The 14917-nt window shown below is 40.4% G+C and overlaps 1 protein-coding gene across 5 annotated transcripts in view; it reads right to left on the reverse strand.

Annotated features, from left to right (window-relative positions):
* Positions 1 to 14917, reverse strand: part of garnl3 (GTPase activating Rap/RanGAP domain like 3) — a 443932-nt gene that overhangs the window by 103453 nt on the left and 325562 nt on the right. For all 5 annotated transcript variants that reach the window (XM_043720251.1, XM_043720250.1, XM_043720254.1 and 2 more), the window contains exons 14-16: positions 11223 to 11329; positions 4792 to 4907; positions 3287 to 3319 (exon numbers count right to left, since the gene is read on the reverse strand). In XM_043720251.1, coding sequence (XP_043576186.1) covers positions 3287 to 3319; positions 4792 to 4907; positions 11223 to 11329 — 256 coding nt within the window. The remainder of the gene's footprint in view (positions 1 to 3286; positions 3320 to 4791; positions 4908 to 11222; positions 11330 to 14917) is intronic.

Consider the following 14917-nt stretch of genomic DNA (forward strand, 5'->3'; position numbering starts at 1 on the left):
CTCTGAAGACCATCCCACTCAGGCCCATCCCTCCCACCCTATCCCTGCAACCCTGCCTAATCCACCTAGGCTGCACATCCTTGGACATGATGGGCAATTTAGCAAGACCAACCCATCTAAGCTGCACAAGTTTAAACTAATCTAGTTAATCTAATAGTGGCCATGTAACCACTTTGATTGTCGGAAAAAAAACCCATCAGGTTCCCTAATACCCTTTAGGGAAGAAAATATGCCATCCTTAGCTGGTCTGCCCTACATGTGACTCCAGACCCCTCAGAAATATGATTGACTCACATGGCCCAGCCAGCAACACCCACATCCCATGAGCTGAAAGAAAAAACCCTATTCTGTGGGCCCTTCTGGAAGGTGAAAAGTGAAGAATGTGTTTGGAGTTCAGGTGAGAATGGGGACCTCTGTTGCTTCCCCAGACAAGTTGCCTGCAGAAACTAATGCAGTAAGGATGGCTAATTCAGATACCTTCAGCAGGACCCTGGAGAAATAAACCAGGGAAATCAGTCCCAGTGAATTTCTAAGGGACCGGCAATAATGGGCTTTTGGAAAGTATATGATTTCAGTTCATACAGTGTCTAACATGGTGCAATGCCACCCAGTGCCAATGTCAGATTGATGGGGACTACCTCAAGCCTTCTTGATGCTCCTCCCAACACAATTTGAACAACGTCCCCACTGATATGGGCCAAGTGCTGGCAAATGAGACTAAATTAATTTAAGATATCTGGTCGGCATGGATGAATTGCACTTAAGGGTCTGTTTCTGTGCTGTACATCTCTACGATTCTATTATTAAGCATATTGAGAAAATAGAGACCCCCACCCACAAATCCCCACCATTGGCTCTAGCACTGCGAAACTGTCATATTCTTAACACTGAAGCCATTACTGGTAACACCCCACAGGGAAAGTTAATCTCGGATATACTGTGGCAGCAGGAATCTGAGGGATATTATTATTTTATTCCAATACCAGAAAACGAGCCGTAAGAAAGTCCAGTTGAAAAATGGCCTTTCACACCAACAATCACTTTCTTCAACATGCCATGCACAATCCACTCTGTCATGGTCCAATTAACACACAGAGGATGCCTGATGCACAAATACACATGCAAACTCATATCCCCACCCCACCCCACCCCCCCACCCCAACTACCACCATTTCCAAACTGCCCAAAAACGGTAAAAATTAAAGAAAACAGACTTGGAGAGGTTATGGAAGCAACAAACACATTTCAACATCATTATCTCCCATCATTATCTTCCCAGTACAATTGAATGCTATGGATTATGGTGTCCAGTGAAAAATTAACTTTGTTTCACAATCAAAATGTTAATCAAAATACACTGACTAAGAAGATAAATTGTTTAATGTCACAGTTTTAGAAACCTTGTTTGATTCCCATCTCCCACCAAATGAGAAAGGCAAACAATTGATTGTGATTGAACAATGCAGTTTATAATTTTACAGTGTCCCATGGACGGAATCTTATTCAATATTCACTGACATGTTGCTAGTACATTATGAGAAATAACAAGCCAGACACATTTAAAATTTTTAGGTAACAGTGTAAAGATGAAAGATTTCTGATCTGGAATGATGTTTCTGAACTTAGCTTCGATGATACAGTATCATATTTCTCCATGTTTATCTCTTACTGGCATAAAATAACTTTGTTATCGGATGTGCTGCTACAGATTTACAATATTAATTCTATTCTCTGATTCTGATTTAAAATCACTCATAATTTCTTGCTATGCTAATTTCTGTAACAATTTGTCTTTCACCGGGTTCCCATAGCATCATCATGGAATGCTAACTATTGTTAACTAATTTATCAGTGCATCATTGGTATCAGTCTTTAACAGTTGTCCCCTTAACCTAGAATCAAACTTGTACAACAGGATAATATTTGACCTTAGATTCACAGCACAGATCAAGAATGTCTGCAGTAGCAAACAATGTAAGAATTTGGACACTCCTTTCAGATGGTTTTGTTTAATGTAATGGTGGCAGCTTTCCACCTTGTAAGACAGAGATTGACCCTATGGTGGTCAACTTCTGTGTTTGAGTTTAACGTAGCTAGCATAAACTGTGGCAGAGACAGTCCAGATTAGGCTAATCATTTGCAGCAACGGAGATATTAAATTATTTGTAGTCGCAATGAATTTTATGACATTACACAGGTCATGACTCACCAAAAGGGCCAAAACAGGCTAGTGACATTATCGCTTGGACTGTTAATCCAATGAATGCTTGAAGGAGCTTGGTTTGAATCCCACATGGCAGATGGTAGAATTTGAGTTCAATCATGATCTGGAATTACGAGTCTAATGCTGACCATGAATCCACTGTTGATCATTAAAAGAACCCATCTAGTTCAATAATGCCCTTCAGAGAAGGAATCTGCCATGCTTACCTGGTCTGGACAACATGTGACTCCAGACCCACAGCAATGTGGCTGATGCATAACTACGCTCTGGGCAATACAGATGGGCAACAAATACTGGCTTAGCCAGCAATACCCTCATCCTGTGAGTGAATAAAGAAAAAATAGGAAGGCAGGATATCTGTAGAGGGTAGCGGGGAGGAACTGTTGGTGCACTGACAGGCACATGTACTCATGGGTCCATCACCTGCCTGTGATTCATTATTGCTCTGGCAAAGATGCACAATGTGACTGTGAAACATATTGATGCACCTTCATACTTTGGTCATGGATTTCACTTCAACTACCTGTTGGCTCAATTCTTTCTCCTTTATCCAATGGGCACCGATTCCACCCGTGACAATGATCAATAGTGCTAGTGGCTTGGCTAGGTTTAATCTTATAAATGCAATTTTTCTTTCAGTTAGAGATAGGATGATGGCACACAGTTAATCACTTTCAAAAACCATGTTAAAGTGGCAGATGCAGTTAGATGGAACAATGAACATTATTAACATGGACAAAGCAATATTAAACCTTTGAGGACAGTTTTTGTTTTGCATCAGCAGTCTAAGCTTTAAAGTTTTCCTAATTTTGATGCTCAGTTTGGAGAGGAATGTGAACAGAAATATTCTGGTGATTCCATCCGGTTCAAGTTTCAAATATGTCGGTGGAGGTGTGCACAATTTGAAAACTCATACTCAGTAAATTTGGTCTCAAAGGATTAATATTTGTTTGGCTAGCATTACTTCGGATGCTGTTAGAATACATTAAAATTGCCAGTCTTCGTTTACAAGAAGTAACACTGATGCATTCGGATGCAAAAGGAAAAGATAAATTATCTCACTGTTATCCAGCCTAGTTGGATTTCATTCATTTCCTAAAGGAAGAAATGTGACATAGAAGAGTGGTTCACTGCATTATGCACACATCAGAAACAAAGTTATAGCTAAACCAGGAAGCGAATGTATTCTTAACTTATGATAAAAACAAATTCATAACAACGAATTGTCTAAACAACAGCAATATATGACATCATTAATTATTGCAATTGAATAATACTACACATTGTTAGAAAATCAACTTTTTAACATATTCTAAATTTTTCAACTTCAACCTATTAAAAGTATTCATATATTTAAAACTAAATATTTTTTCAAACAGATTGCAATGCGTGCAAATACAACTCAAAATCCTTTGCTGTAGACTGAACTTGGGGTTGTAGTATCTTCTATAGTCACTGGTATGCTTACTCTTTGCTGATAGGAATTCTCTGTCAAAAACTTGGACCATTAGAACTGCAGGTTCCTCACAATATACTGGACAACAATGATAACAGTCATCTGTTGAACAGCAGTGAGTCAGAAGCTACAGATTTACAATATTAATTCTATTTTCTGATTCTGATTTAAAATCACTCAATTTCTGGACTAATACATGGTGCAGACTTACTCTATGTGAGACTATCTTTGGGGTAATGCAGCTCGTGCCCACTAAGGCTGTATTAACAATGTAACAGTATGCTAATATACATCCATCAGTTATAAGTGGGTCATTCTATGACTCGGCACCTTGGACCACCCCTTAACTTACGCTAAAATGTAAAGTTGATACTTTATTTATTTTCAGATAAGATTTTCTAGTCAAAATTCTATTGAGAATTTCAATTGTTCTGACAAAACGTTCTAGAAACAGAGAAACGAGGAGCATGAGGAAGCCACTGAGGCCTTTGAGTCTGCTCTGTCATTCAAGTTGATTATGGCTGATTCTCTAACTCCTGCTTTCTCCACATTCCCCTTGATGCCCTCAAAATCTGAAAACATATCCACCTCTTTCTTGAATATACTCAGTGAAGTGGCCTCCACAGCCTTCTGTGTTCATTTTTCTAAATTAATTAGTGACCAAATCTGATTATCAAGTCAACAGCAGCATTGAACATGTACAGTAACACATCTGGTTTGTCAAGTTGTCATTTTATACTCACTGTATGTATTGTACAGATATCTGCCATAATTTTAATGGTAAAGGGGAAAATTTGAAGAAATGAAAACTCTCCATAGATATATTTTTCAGCAAATTATTGCCTATACTAATAACTGATCACAATTAGTTAATACTGAAGTTCAGCAAATATTCTTTCAATATTTTTGAAAGAAATCAGTTGCATGAACATAATCCATTTCTGGGCATAAATCAAAGTAAATATGCTCTTGGTTAATTGGATTTTCAAACCTTGCAAATGGTTTACATCAATTGGCAGAAGAGAGTCTTCTGCCAGTAGTAAGGAGTCAATGCAAAATGCATTAATTTTGTGACATGCAGCCAGTAAAGATGCACCAACAGCCACTGTACCTTATGCAAGTCTGGTATGAGATCTTGATACAGAGACCGTATTAACATATCCAAAGTACGCTGACGTTTCTGGGCAAACGTTGGGGTTTCCAGGGTTGCTTTCTCTCCATTTATTACTGAAAACGACACATTAAAGCCAAGCAAAAACGCAATGAATGTCAACTGTCTCATACAGAAAGCTGATTTATCATTTAAAGTTACAACACATCTGGCTAGAAATGTCTCCATGGTACAATGATCCCATTGGAGGAACCCTGTCTTGACCATGTCTGTTGCTATAAGACAAAGGCAAGAACTTCTGGGCAATAATTTCACATGTGCCCTCCTGGAAAAATGGCTCTTAAATGCATTGAGTTGTATGCTTAATCCCAGCCGTTTCTAAGTGAGAAAAGCAGCAATGGCACTAACAATGGGGCATTAAATACCTTGAGGCTGAATGGAGCTCAGGTAGTGCTCAGGAGCGGAAAGAGTCAGTCCATCCTGGGTAAAGTATTGTGAACAGGAGCAGTCTAAATACAAGGCTATACTTGGCCTCATGGTGGCCATAGAAGGGAACAACACACCGGCAGCCAAAGTGGACATCAGCTGGATGAGTCATCATGGGGTCATATGGTTCAGGGTAAAGAACCAAAAAGGAGAAGAAAAGATAGTTGGGTGGACAGAAGGGAGAATGTTCATCTCTTCAGAGCCACAGGCAGAATACTGGATGGCCAAAGCCAACACTTTTTAGAGTGAAGGTGATGAAAGCTGTCCAGGATAAAACAAGGACCCTTCTCATACCCCACACAAGAGGATAGTATGAATCAATATAAGGAAAAGCTTATTGTATGGGAAATTCAGTTAGGCCACGTTTGGAATATTGCATGCAATGCTGGCCTCCCTCTTAATCAGAAAAGGTTTCAGAAAAGATTGACAAGGATGTTGCCAGGGTTGGAGGATTTGAGCTACAGGGAGAGGCTGAACAGGCTGGGGCTGTTTTCCCTGGAGCGTCGGAGACTGAGGGGTGACCTCATAGAAATTTATAAAATCATGAGGGGCATGGATAGGGTAAATAGACAAGGTCTTTTCCCTGGGGTAGGGGAGTCCAAAACTAGAGGGCATAGGTTTAGGGTGAGAGGGGAAAGATATAAAAGGGATCTAAGGGGCAACCTTTTCACGCAGAGCGTGGTGGGTGTGTGTGGAATGGGCTGCCAAAGGAAGTGGTGGAGGCTGGTAAAATTGCAACATTTAAAAGATGGGTATATGAATAGGAAGGGTTTGGAGGGATATGGGCTGAGTGCTGGCAGGTGGGACTAGATTCGGGTGGGATATCTGGCTGGCATGGATGGGTTGGACCGAAGAGTCTGATTCCATGCTGTACATCTCTATGACTCTATGACTCTAAGTCAATTCTGCGCATTTAAAAACCCAAGGGAAATTAAAGCAAATGACAAGCATTAGGTGAAAGAGGAATAAAACAATGCCATCTGGCATCTCAACGAAGTTTAAGGTGGGAAATGCAAGCAGAAAAAGAATATTAGGTTGATGAGAGGTACATGAGGAATGGGAAGCTCAAGTGAAACATCCATACCACCATGGACTAGTGTGGCCAAATGGCCTTTTCCTGTGCTATATCTCCAATGCAAATGCCTGAATCTAGAGTTAGTCAAACATCAGGAGCCATTAAACAAAACTGTCAAACAATACTTTTTTTGATAAACACACATCTGTTGAGGTAATGAGAGAATCAATCTACCTCTATATGTAAGGTATCAAATAGAAGACAGTGGAATTCTTAGGGAGATATTAATTGGTTAGTAAAAGTCAAGACAAAATTGACGTCACGCCAATGCACATATTTTTGATGGAATAACAAAAGATTCTGCTAAGGACAAGAATGCAGTGATATACATGGATTTGATTGGTGTAATATACATGGATTTAATTTAACATTTAATACACACTTCATAGGAACTATGTTTTGAAAATGGGTGAACAAGGTATTAGCTGGAGAGCACTGAGGTTGATGAAATTATGGCTGAGGTGATTGGATTCGGTGGGTTTTGGCGTGAATGGGAAGTTCTTGGGATGCTTTGGTGTGATGAGACCTTTTGGGCTCAGTATCAGGAGACTGCTGCTCTTTAGCCTCGTCAGAAGTGATCCAGGGTCATTGCTGATGCTTTCAAACATGGTTAACACGGAAACAGAGCATCTCTCTCATACTTCCAGAGGTGGACAGAAAATAAGCAGTTGAATGTAGATGAATGCAATGTAATGATATAGAACAGGTAAGGATTGCAAGATTTATGAGCAACTACTGACATATCAGAACTGATCGGAGTTGTGGAAGAAAACATTTAAATGATAAAGGAGCTGGAGAAAATACTCCAAAAACTGCAACAGCTGAAAAAACTGGTGGGGAATATGATTCAGGTTTTCAAATGAATATGATGTATAAAGATCAGATCCAGCTATCTGACTTGGTACAAGGCAGGAGAACCAGACAGAATCAAAGTGTGAGCTGAGGGAAAGGAAATGCAAGTGTCGTCAGGTTTTGGAAACATTTTCTGTAGGAGGCTGTAGGAGATGGCAATGTGAAATTCCAGGGTAAAACTGGACAGGTACCTTGAAGAAAATCTGTACTGTGGGATAACTGAAAAGATAGTTGACTGAATCTCCCTGCTACAGGAGAGGCGTTGTTAAACTTGAAAGGGTGCAGAAAAGATTTACAACGATGTTGCCGGGATTGGAGGGTTTGAGCTATGTCGGGCTTTTGCCCGAAACGTCGATTTCACTGCTCCTCGGATGCTGCCTGAACTGCTGTGCTTTTCCAGCACCACTCTAATCTATAGGGAAGAGGCACAATGTTCTCTACAACATGAAGGTTGAGGGGTGACCTTATAGAAGTTTATAAAATCATGAGGGGCACGGATAGGGTGAATAGCCAAGGTCTTTTTCCCAGGGTCAGGGTGTCCAAAACTAGAGGGCATAGGTTTAGGGTGAGAGGGGAAAGAGTTAAACGGGACCTAAGGGGCAATGTTTTCACACAGAGGGTGGGGCGTGTATGGAATGAGCTGCCAAAGGAAGTGGTGGAGGTTGGCACAATTACAGCATTTAAAAGTCAACTGGTATATGAATAGAGGGATATGGACCAAATGCTGGCAAATACAGCTAGATTAATTTTGGATAACTGGTCAGCATGGACGAGTCGGACTGAAGTGTCTGTTTCCATGCTGTACATCTCTATGACTCTCAGCCATTGAACATCACTTGATGGACCTGCATTCTCTTTCAGCCATGAAATGGCCTGAGTTCCGTGTACACTTCAAAAAGCAGCTTTTCTGAAGGAAGCTTTGAAAGGAGAAAGGTTTAAAAAAAAACACATGAAGGGCAACGTTTTTTACACAGAGAGTGGTTTGTGTTTGGAATGAACTTCCAGAGGAAGTGGTGGATTTGGGTACAGTTACAATATTTAAAAGACATTTGGATAAGTACATGAATAGGAAATATTTGGAGGCATATGGGCCAAACACAGGCAGGTGGGAGTAGTTTAGTTTGGGACCATGGTCGGCATGGACCAGTTGGATCGAAGGGTCTGTTTCCGTGCTGTATGATACTATTACAGCATTTTATGCCCTATTTATTCCACCTGCATTTGAGAATAAGTTCCTAAGGTGAGCGAACAATATGTAGGAAACATGATGTCATGTTTTTTGAATATATGAATGGATGATTCAATCTGGAAGATGCCACAAAAATTTAAACTAAGCAAAATAAGGAATGGTGTAATGGTTCAAATTTCTCTCATAATAAGCTGTATTTTACTTATGGAAATACCGTAATTATAGAGCTGAATCAATCTTAATGTTAAAATCACTCGACAATGATTTGAAACTTACATCAATACAGCAGAGGAAATTACAAGTAGCAAAGTCCCTTCGCTAATAAAATGAAGGCATGGAACTGATTCTGCCTGTGAGTACTGTTAAGCACGAGTATGCTCAGCCTGATGATTGTGGTGGAAAGCACTAGCACCTGGTAACAATGGGGAGGTGATGGCCTAGAGGTATTATCACTGGCCTGTTAATCCCGTGACACAGGTAACATTCCGGGGACCAACGCTTGAATCCCATCACAGCAGAAGGTGGAATTTAAATTAAGAATCTAATGATGACCATGAATTCATTGTTGGGGCAAAGCTCATCTGGTTTACTCATGTGCTTTAGGGAAGGAAACTGCCATCCTTATCTGGTCAGGCCTACATGCCCTCTGGGCCATTAGGGACGTGCAGTAGATGCTGTTCTAGCCAGTGATACCCTCATCCCATGAGTGAATTTAAAAAAGGATCCTAAGCAGAAAGGAAGATTGAAAACTGAAATGGGTGCTTTCAACTGGCTTGGGACCTCCAGCTCTAACCATTGTGCTGTTGATTACTTTTATCTGCATATCTTGCGTTGTTCCACAAGTATATTTATTATCCCTGGCCCTGCAGGTATACCTTGGTAGAAACATTTTGAATAAATGCTCGAATGCTGTGGGTGGAAGTTAGGGATTTTGCTTATTGTGGTGAAGAAACTAAACTAAACCAAGTGAACTGACCTCTTCAAAACGTCCACAACTTTACTTCTGTTTAGATCTGAACAAAAGACAGCCACGCAAGAAGAAGAAACCTGCATCTTGATTCGAGTGTACTGCCCATGTCAATCAACAGTCTACATGCTGAGGGGAAAGACCTATAAGGTGAACTCTGCTTCTTCAATCAGTCATAGTATTACAAAGCTATGTTTATAATTTTCCATTTTTATCCTGCAGTCTGATGTAACCTGAAACAGTACTTTTATTGAAATTGGGTTTCCTGCTACTTTTAAAGTGATTCACATTCGGTGATTCACCTTGTCCATTTTAACGTGGCGTCACTCAATATAGGGCGAAAATATAAATGGGATTCCACTGAATTATGGCATGAACAATTTCAAAACCACATGTCCCCTGAACCAATGACTAATGGACAATATTGGTAACACATGCTGAGAAGCTACCATAAGAACATGAAACGATGTCTGAAAAGTCAGTCTCTAACTTACACACCAATCACTGAGAACCACAACGTGTATTTACCTAGCACCTTTAACACAGAATTCCTTCTTCAAGGTGCATCGTACAAAGTGCTAGTGGAATGGACAAGTTTAACCAAGCTTTCCCAAATTGAAAATATCATAAAACACGTCACCCTGTGCCCTAGTAGTGCTCTAGTTATTCAAATCAAGAAGTCTGTTTGAATAGAGACTCTGAGCGGAAGACATGTTTCCTCAGTTTAGAAATGTGGCCCTAACCTCTTCTGTTTTGAGAGATCTCTGCAGTTACCAGGCTCCATGGTAACCAGTTCTGCAGACTCCTCAGTAACCAGGTCTTGCAGACTCGACAGTGACCATGTCTTGAAGACTCCACGGTAACCAGGTCTTAGAGACTTCACAGTTACCATGTCTTGCACGCTCCACAGTGTCTAAGTCTTCCAGCTAAATCCATGAATCATGCTTTTGTCATGACTCTTGCCCGCTGATTGAGCCTTCATGGAATCTGTCCACTCCTGCTTCTCCAAGACATTGAGTGTCTACACTTGCAGTGAGAGGCTGCAGCTGCCCAGAGTCTCTCTCATCCCTAGTCTGTCCTTAGACTAAGGTTCTCTGTGACACTGTAAGCACTTTCATTGCACTAAGATCTACATTGCACTGACGAGAGCAGTTTCTCCTGCTCCTCTTCAAGTCTCAACAACATGTTTCTGCCTCCTTTCTGTCAGATAATCTTCATAATTTAAATCATCATCATTAGCATATTTATTTCCTATTCTACTACATATTCCACATGAGGAATCAAACAAACTCATTCCTTAAAAGCTGTCCTTCCCAAATCTTCTTTGCATATTCATTAGTTTTTAAAGTGAGAAATCTTTGAAGCAATCCTGATCCGTGTGATATCATTCCCTTCCTCACTTCCAAAGGAAACAAACCAGAACTCGAGCAGATACAGTCATGTGGCTTTCTTTCAGGAGGCTTTTCTGGGATTTCGTGGACGTTAAATTGGAAGAGGTAAACTATGGGCAATCAAGCTGACATCCAGGTGAGCAGGTAAGTAATGAAAACCCGGGTTTGTGTGAGAGGAGTGGATTGAGAAAGATCTTCATGATCAGAGATATTATGGTTTATATGAGATCAAGCTAGCTAGGGTGACAAGTACACCCAGGAACAACCAAGCATGACCAAAGCCCAATGATAGGAAGGTCATCCCGTGTCATAGCTTGGCTCTAATTGCCTTAGGCTTTTCAACCACTAAAATTAATTTGTATTTCTAATCATTTCCCCCCCATCCACCTCATAACGGTTTCAGCACAGATCATACACTGGCACTCTGAGCATAAGCAGCAGCAGCAGCAGCAGCAGCAGCAGCAGACTTACATTTAACTAAAACAAAGTCCCTGAACTCATGATGATCTGTAAACACTGGCGGAGAAGGGAGAGGAGGTCCAAACAGTGGGACACTTTCTTCAGAAAATATCTTAAGTCTGTAGAGAAACCGAAATCAGTAAATGTTGTTAGAATTAAGATGGAACTCATTGTTATGCTCGTGCCTTAAAATTTAGCTCGACAATGTTACATTTTCATATCATTAAATATTTTCCTCTTTTTATGGTAAAAGGAATCAAATAGTTTTGACTGCCAACTGCAACACATAATAAACAGCTAAGAGTTACAGGACTAATCACAAAAAAAAACAATATGTTGATTATCAATTAATCCAATCTTCACACTGGTGGACAGAGAAATCTCACTGGGTGTGGGATGTCAATGTTTGATATGGAATTATCAACTGAAGTATGAATACATTAAGTTAAAAAAATGACAAGTACATCACACTTAACAACTGACCATGAGACCATAAGATATATGAGTAGAATTAGGCCCACTGAGTCTGCTCCACCATTCAATCATGACTGATGTATTTTTCAATCCCATTCTCCTGCCTCCTCTCCATAACCCTTCCTTCTCCCCTTAATCCTTGATCCCCATATTAATCAAGAACCTATCTATTGCTGTCTTAAATACACTCAGTGACTTAGTGTTCACAGCCTTCTGTGAGTTCCATAGGTTCACCACTCTCTGGCTGAAGAAATTCCTCCTCATCTTCATTCTAAAATGTCATTGTTTCACTCTGAGGCTGTGCCCTCAGTTCCCAGTCTCTCCAACTAGTGGAAACCTCTTCTCCATGTCTACTCTGTCCTAGCTTCTGTAATTTTCCATTTCTTTTTCTGCACTCTAATGTAACTAGCTGACAGTACTTGTATACAATGGAGTTCCTACTGCTTTTAAAGTAATTAACAAAATGTGATATAAAAATAACTGCAGATGCTGGAAATGATAAACAAAAATAAAGACAGAAATTGTTGGAAAATCTCAGCAGGTCTGTGGAGAGAAATCAGAGTTAACATTTTGGGTGCAGTGACCCTTCTTCAGAACTCACAAAACATTAACGTATTGTGATATCTTGGAAGTTTCAATGCTATCCTCACTCACCCTTCTATACTCCATTGAGTACAGACTCAGAGTTCTCAACTGCTCCTTATATGATAAGCCCTTCATCCCCAGGATCATTCTTGTAGATCTCCTCTGGACCCTTCTCCAATGCCAGCACATCTTTCCTTAGGTATGGGTCTCAAAACTGCTCGCAATATTCTAAATGCAGTCTGACCAGAGCCTTACACAAGCTCAGCTGTACATCCCTGCTCTTCTATTTGAACCTCTTGAAATGAACGCTTACATATTGCCTTCCTAACTGCCAACTGAATCTGCATGTTAACCTTCAGAGAATCATGAAGTAGGACTCCCAAGTCTCTTTGTGCTTCAGATTTCTGAAGCCTTTACCTGGTTGTAAAATCATCTCTATTCTTTCTACCAATGTGCATAACCTCACACCTTCCCACATTGTATTCCATCTGCCATTTCTTTGCTCACTGTCCTTAAGCTTTCTGAGAATGTCAAGGTGATCAGCAAGATGCTATCAGGACTTCACTTTGCAGGAGTTTCAATTTCTTTCTGGGATGCAATGCAGCAGCCAAGAGAAATGATTGGTAAAGTGGAGTATATAAACTCGCAACAAATAAGATGCGACTGTGAAAAATAGCATCAGGCCTTGGGTTGTTCTCAGCACTACTGCCTGTAATTTGGAATTGCTCACAGTTCCTTGGGATACAGTGATGGTGTTTTGTGAGAGGGTGGGGTTCAGGAAATCACCAAAGTGGGTTTTGTGGTCTGACTTTCCCTACCCTTTTCTACACAGAAGGAGATGTTTCACCTCTACTTCCTGCCTCATGTGTGTGGTTCTGCTGTGGTCAGCAGTACAAGGGTGCTGCCTCCTCCCAATCCAGGAGCCTGGATAATACCCACTCCTAAAACAGGACTATTAGGAAGTGTAGACAAATCCTTACCCTGGTGCATCAACCCTCTGTGCCCCAACCTCCCATGGCTAACTTTTGAAAATGAACATTGTGAATGACCGTGCGAGTAAAGATTCAGCATTTATAACTCGATTTATTTTACAGGAACATGGGGAATATTATGGCACTGATTGTTCATCTCAATGTTCTATATTTTTCCCAGGATATTCCGGAGACAAAATATTCATTATAAGGTGTAATACGACTCACATACCATGTAACACTGCATTCCTGCGACAGTTTATGTGATTTTATGTGCACATTTACAAAATCAATTACAAAATCGATAGACTGGGTTGTATTCAGTTACACCCTTTGATATTATTTACTGATTTGTCATTTTGGAATAGTCCTGTCGATGCATAAATCTGTAGTACTATCACATCAAAACAACAAGGAATATATTATGACATTTTGGGAAAGACTGCAACTTGTAAGCCTATATGTGTGTTAATGGATACACATCAGTCAATCTAGACTTTTCGTTAAAGCTGCTGAAGCCTGTTATTCGTGTAGTTTGCTGGATATCTCATTCAGTTTATTGCTGGCCATCCCAACCTACTCCCTCAAATTCAGCTGCTCTGGGTGACTGTCTGGTTTGCCTAGTGATTCCACTGGCTCTACTTCAACATACATCAAAAACAACCTATCTTTTTACTCTTCTGTATCTTTAATTGTGGACCGAAATAGGGAAAATTCATTTTTAAAAATCAAGGATTGCAGAAACTGTACATTTTAAAAAGCAAGGTACCTGACACTCACTCTAAGTGCTATTTATGTGCTGTTTGTTCAAGCAGTGCAGGAGGTTAGTGAACGTGAGCAGGAGCCAGTAGCTCTGTACGAAAGGAGATTCAGCCAGCCACAAGCAACAAGGTAGGACGAATAAATTAAACTGCAGTTATTTCAATGCAAGGGGCCTAACAGGGAAGGCAGATGAACTCAGGGCATGGTTAGGAACATGGGACTGGGATATCATAGCAATTACAGAAACATGGCTCAGGGATGGGCAGATCTGGCAGCTTAATGTTCCAGGATACAAATGCTACAGGAAGAATAGAAAGGGAGGCAAGAGAGGAAGGGGAGTGGCGTTTTTGATAAGGGATAGCATTACAGCTGTGCTGTGGGAGGATATTCCCGGGAATACATCCAGGGAAGTTATTTGGGTGGAACTGAGAAATAAGAAAGGGATGATCACCTTATTAGGATTGTATTATAGACCTCCTAATAGTCAGAGGGAAATTGAGAAACAAACTTGTAAGGCGATCTCGGCTATCTGTAAGAATAATAGAGTGGTTACGGTAGGGGATTTTAATGTTCCAAACATCAACTGGGACTGCCATAGTGTTAAAGGTTTAGATGGAGAGGAATTTCTTAAGTGTGTACAAGACAATTTTCTGATTCAGTATGTGGATGTACCTACTAGAGAAGGTGCAAAATTTGACCTACTCTTCGGAAATAAGGCAGGGCAGGTGACAGAGGTGTCAGTGGGGGAGCACTTTGGGGCTAGACCACATAATTCTATTCGTTTTAAAATAGTGATGGAAAAGGATAGACCCGATCTAAAACTTGAAGTTCTAAATTGAAGAAAGGCCAATTTTAATGGTATGAGGCAAGTACTTTCAAAAGTTGATTGGAGGCAGATGTTCGCAGGTAAAGGGA

Source organism: Chiloscyllium plagiosum, chromosome 30 (assembly GCF_004010195.1).
Source record: "Chiloscyllium plagiosum isolate BGI_BamShark_2017 chromosome 30, ASM401019v2, whole genome shotgun sequence".
Taxonomy (NCBI): domain Eukaryota; kingdom Metazoa; phylum Chordata; class Chondrichthyes; order Orectolobiformes; family Hemiscylliidae; genus Chiloscyllium; species Chiloscyllium plagiosum.